At 50.7% G+C, this 5,149-nt stretch overlaps 1 protein-coding gene across 1 annotated transcript; it reads right to left on the bottom strand.

The window, feature by feature from the left end:
* Positions 1-515: 515 nt before the first annotated feature.
* On the bottom strand, positions 516-2,042 carry LOC129843345 (putative per-hexamer repeat protein 5). The gene has a single exon (XM_055911991.1). It carries the CDS (start codon positions 2,040-2,042, stop codon positions 516-518), a length of 1,527 nt encoding a protein of 508 aa, XP_055767966.1.
* Between the last annotated feature and the right edge of the window lie 3,107 nt (positions 2,043-5,149).

Consider the following 5,149-nt stretch of genomic DNA (forward strand, 5'->3'; position numbering starts at 1 on the left):
AAACATTTAGTTTTACTGCTCTAATTACGTTGGTAACCAGTTTATAACAGCAATAAGGCACATCGGGGGTTTGTGATATATGGCCAATATACCACGGCTAAGGGCTGTGTTCAGGCTCTCTGTGTTGCGTCACGCTTAAGAACAGCCCTTAGCCATGGTATATTGGCCACATACCACACCCCCTCTTGCCTTATTGCTTAATAATATAATGAGTGATATCACGTTCAGTAGACAATACGATTTTAAATCCAAAGGTCTTCATAATATGCATCAATCTTTTAAATGTAATACATTTTTGTAGAGACAAACTTCCCAAACCTTGAAATATGTGTTCACAATCCACAGTGCCAGGTTCAACAGAAATGTTAGCTGCCATATGCCATTAGAATCTTACCAGATTTACAATTGCTTGAGATAAACAATTAGTTCCTCACACGCAACAGCTGTGCAACCAACTAGAGATTGTTGAGTCAATGTCTGCATCCTAAAAGGCACCCTATTCCCTACATAGTGCACTAAGAAAGGAATATAGTGGAATTTGGGATGCAGGAGCTGTCCATGGTCCCTGTACCTCCTCCTGTTAGGGAGCTGTCCATGGTCCCTGGACCTCCTCCTGTCAGGGAGCTGTCCATGGTCCCTATACCTCCTCCTGTTAGGGAGCTGTCCATGGTCCCTGTACCTCCTCCTGTTAGGGAGCTGTCCATGGTCCCTGTACCACCTCCTGTTAGGGAGCTGTCCATGGTCCCTGTACCTCCTCCTGTTAGGGAGCTGTCCATGGTCCCTGGACCTCCTCCTGTCAGGGAGCTGTCCATGGTCCCTGTACCTCCTCCTGTCATGGAGCTGTCCATGGTCCCTGTACCTCCTCCTGTTAGGGAGCTGTCCATGGTCCCTGGACCTCCTCCTGTTAGGGAGCTGTCCATGGTCCCTGTACCACCTCCTGTTAGGGAGCTGTCCATGGTCCCTGTACCTCCTCCTGTCAGGGAGCAGTCCTTGGTCCCTGTACCTCCTCCTGTTAGGGAACTGTCCATGGTCCTTGTACCTCCTCCTGTCAGGGAGCTGTCCATGGTCCCTGTACCTCCTCCTGTCAGGGAGCTGTCCATGGTCCCTGTACCTCCTCCTGTCAGGGAGCTGTCCATGGTCCCTGTACCACCTCCTGTCAGGGACCTATCCATGGTACCTGTACCTCCTCCTGTCAGGGAACTGTCCATGGTCCCTGTACCTCCTCCTGTTAGGGAGCTGTCCATGGTTCCTGTACCTCCTCCTGTCAGGAGGCCTTCCATGGTCCCTGTACATCCTCCTGTCAGGGAGCTGTCCATGGTATATGTACCTCCTCCTGTCAGGGAGCTGTCCATGGTACCTGTACCTCCTCCTGTCGGGGAGCTGTCCATGGTCCCTGTACCTCCTCCTGTCAGGGAGCTGTCCATGGTACCTATATCTACTCCTGTCAGGGAGCTGTCCATGGTACCTATACCTCCTCCTGTCAGGGAGCTGTCCATGGTTCCTATACCTCCTCCTGTTAGGGAGCTGTCCATGGTCCCTGTCCCTCTACCTTCTCCTGTCGGGGAGCTGTCCATGGTCCCTGTACCTCCTCCTGTTAGGGAGCTGTCCATGGTCCCTGTACCACCTCCTGTCAGGGAGCTGTCCATGGTCCCTGGACCTCCTCCTGTCAGGGAGCTGTCCATGGTCCCTGGACCTCCTCCTGTTAGGGAGCTGTCCATGGTCCCTGTACCTCCTCCTGTCAGGGAGCTGTCCATGGTCCCTGTACCTCCTCCTGTCAGGGAGCTGTCCATGGTTCCTGTACCTCCTCCTGTCAGGGAGCTGTCCATGGTACCTGTACCTACTCCTGTCAGGGAGCTGTCCATGGTACCTATACCTCCTCCTGTCAGGGAGCTGTCCATGGTACCTATATCTACTCCTGTCAGGGAGCTGTCCATGGTCTCTGTACCTCCTCCTGTCAGGGAGCTGTCCATGGTACCTATACCTACTCCTGTCAGGGAGCTGTCCATGGTACCGATACCTCCTCCTGTCAGGGAGCTGTCCATGGTTCTGGATATAGTATTACCTACTAGAATACTAGGAGTAATTTAAAAGGATCTCTATGGTTCCAAACACCTTTTTTGTTGTTGCAGCTGTGGTTGTGAGGATATTGCTGCAACTGTGGCTGCTGTCCGTGGTGCTGAACATGTACTAATTGGTACTACTGCTGCTGTGGCTGGTATAAAGCAAGTAGATGACCATGGTGCTGCAGCTGTGGCTGGTGTGAAGCAGGTAGATGACCATGGTGCTGCAGCTGTGGAAGGTATGGAACAGGTAGATGATCGTGGTGCTGAAGCTGTGGCTGGTATGAAGCAGGTAGATGACCATGGTGCTGCAGCTGTGACTGGTATGAAGCAGGTAGATGACTATGGTGCTGCACCTGAGGCTGGTGTGAAGCAGGTAGATGACCATGGTGCTGCAGCTGTGGCTGGTGTGAAGCAGGTAGATGACCATGGTGCTGCAGCTGTGACTGGTATGAAGCAGGTAGATGACTATGGTGCTGCAGCTGTGGCTGGTGTGAAGCAGGTAGATGACCGTGGTGCTGCAGCTGTGACTGGTATATAGCAGGTAGATGACCATGGTGCTGCAGCTGTGGCAGGTATGGAACAGGTAGATGATCGTGGTGCTGAAGCTGTGGCTGGTATGAAGCAGGTAGATGACCATGGTGCTGCAGCTGTGACTGGTATGAAGCAGGTAGATGACTATGGTGCTGCAGCTGTGGCTGGTGTGAAGCAGGTAGATGACCCCATGGTGCTGCAGCTGTGGCTGGTGTGAAGCAGGTAGATGACCGTGGTGCTGCAGCTGTGACTGGTATGAAGCAGGTAGATGACTATGGTGCTGCAGCTGTGGCTGGTATGAAGCAGGTAGATGACCATGGTGCTGCAGCTGTGGCTGGTGTGAAGCAGGTAGATGACCGTGGTGCTGCAGCTGTGACTGGTATGAAGCAGGTAGATGACCATGGTGCTGCAGCTGTGGCTGGTGTGAAGCAGGTAGATGATTGTGGTGCTGCGGCTGTGGCTGGTATGAAGCAGGTAGATGGCCATGGTGCTGCAGCTGTGGCAGGTATGAAACAGGTAGATGATCGTGGTGCTGCAGCTGTGGCTGGTATGAAGCAGGTAGATGACCATGGTGCTGCAGCTGTGGCTGGTATGAAGCAGGTAGATGACTGTGGTGCTGCAGCTGTGGCTGGTGTGAAGCAGGTAGATGACCCCATGGTGCTGCAACTGTGGCTGGCATGAAGCATGTAGATGACAGTGGTGCTGCAGCTGTGGCTGGTATGAAGCAGGTAGATGACCATGGTGCTGCTGCGGTGGCTGGTATGAAGCAGGTAGATTACCATGGTGCTGCTGCGGTGGCTGGTATGAAGCAGGTAGATGACTGTGGTGCTGCAGCTGTGGCTGGTATGAAGCAGGTAGATGATCATGGTGCTGCAGCTGTAGGATCGTCACTATCTGGGCAAAGTCAAAACCCCACCTATTTCTATAATTTATCTTCTTAAAATCTGATTTTAAAACTAACCCTAACCTTAACCACACATCCAAACTTAAATGAAGGCTAAAAGGCACATTTTTGTTTTCCTACATTTTTATGATATAGCCCATTTTGGAACCAAGCTGTGTGGGCTGCTGTAGCAAGGGCTGCTGAAGAGGCTGGGGCCTGATGCCACAGCTGTGGCTTGTATAAGGGCTGCTGTCCATGGTGCTGAAGGGGCTGGGGTCTGCTGCCACAGCTGTGTCTTGTATGGGGGTTGCTGTCCATGCTCTTGCACAGCAGGTAGTCTATACTGGTGCCTTGTCAGAGGTTGCTGTCCATGGTGTTGCGGTGCTGAATTCCCCAGGGGTCATGTCCAGGGTGGTGCTGAAGGGACAGCTCCCAGCTGTGTCTCTGCGGGCGGGCATACACTCTCATGGCACCACAGTCACTAAATCATCATTCCGTTTTTTGCTATTGCTAAATAGACCTAGGGATGTGATTCTGTTTTGAGAGCACAGAGACAAGCACAGTATAGCTCATAAACACATGGACATAAGGGACCCGTGGCATAGCATTAATATATTATATATCATCCACATATTTTATCCATGTATATATACATATATATATAATCCATAGCCATAGCTTTGAATATTGCATCTACTGCATCCTGTCATGAGGATCGGATCATATAAATGAACTCACAATGCACTGAAAGAGACAGCTTCGACCAGACACACAGTGTCCACCCTCTCGACTCCCAGCAGGCAGGCAGCGCAAATGTGCATCACAAACCATTTTAGAGACGGTTCATTGCTCCTCAACCCCATAACAGACACAGTGTGTCATACCCGTGCCCCGGTGCCCGGTCATAATCTTGTAGTGGAGGCATCTGCCTTAAACGAGTTGACAGCGTCTTCATATAATCTAGAACCCTCAAACTCATCTCTGGACCTCGCCAGTTCCAATGCATTTTTTACATTGTTCCCTTCTAATCAGGGACTAATTTAGACCTGGCCAGTTCCAATGCATTTTTTACATTGTTCCCTTCTAATCAGGGACTAATTTAGACCTGGCCAGCAGGTGTGTGCAATGAATTATCAGGTAGGAAAAACAGCAGGCTCCGGACCTCGTAGGGTAAGAATATGTAGAATATCTGTAGCCTATCCGTTCACCGCCTGCGGGCAATGATGGATTCGATAACCGTCGAACGCTTTAGCAATCAGCAATAAGTAATCTAACAGATGTAGCTTAACTGCGTGCGCAATATTTCGACAAATTGTATGTTGACCAGGAACATTAATAAGAGCACAAACTGCGCGAAAACACGTACAACGCTCCCCAAATTAGTCCACTTAGCTGAAGTCAGTGGATCTATTTAATGGTTTACGAACGCAGGTAACGGACCTTTAGGTAGCCTAACTCACTCCTCACTCAACCTATTCTGTCTGACAGGGAGTATGGTGCCAAACCATTGACTTGCCAGACAGTAACATAACCATTTGAATGTGTGTGGGGGATGCCCTCGATGATCGTTTCACTCTTTAGCTCAGTCAACCTTCATGTCCACCCTTGAAGCAAACTCTCCTGTCAGTCTCTACTTGCCTGTTCCAGTCTCCGGCGCTTTTCGAAACGACGG

This window comes from Salvelinus fontinalis, unplaced genomic scaffold (assembly GCF_029448725.1).
Source record: "Salvelinus fontinalis isolate EN_2023a unplaced genomic scaffold, ASM2944872v1 scaffold_0122, whole genome shotgun sequence".
Lineage (NCBI taxonomy): Eukaryota > Metazoa > Chordata > Actinopteri > Salmoniformes > Salmonidae > Salvelinus > Salvelinus fontinalis.

What these genes read in the sequence shown, in the direction of transcription:
- LOC129843345 (XM_055911991.1), bottom strand. Translation starts at nt 2,042, where the DNA reads ATGGACAGCTCCCTGACAGGAGGAGGTATCGGTACCATGGACAGCTCC.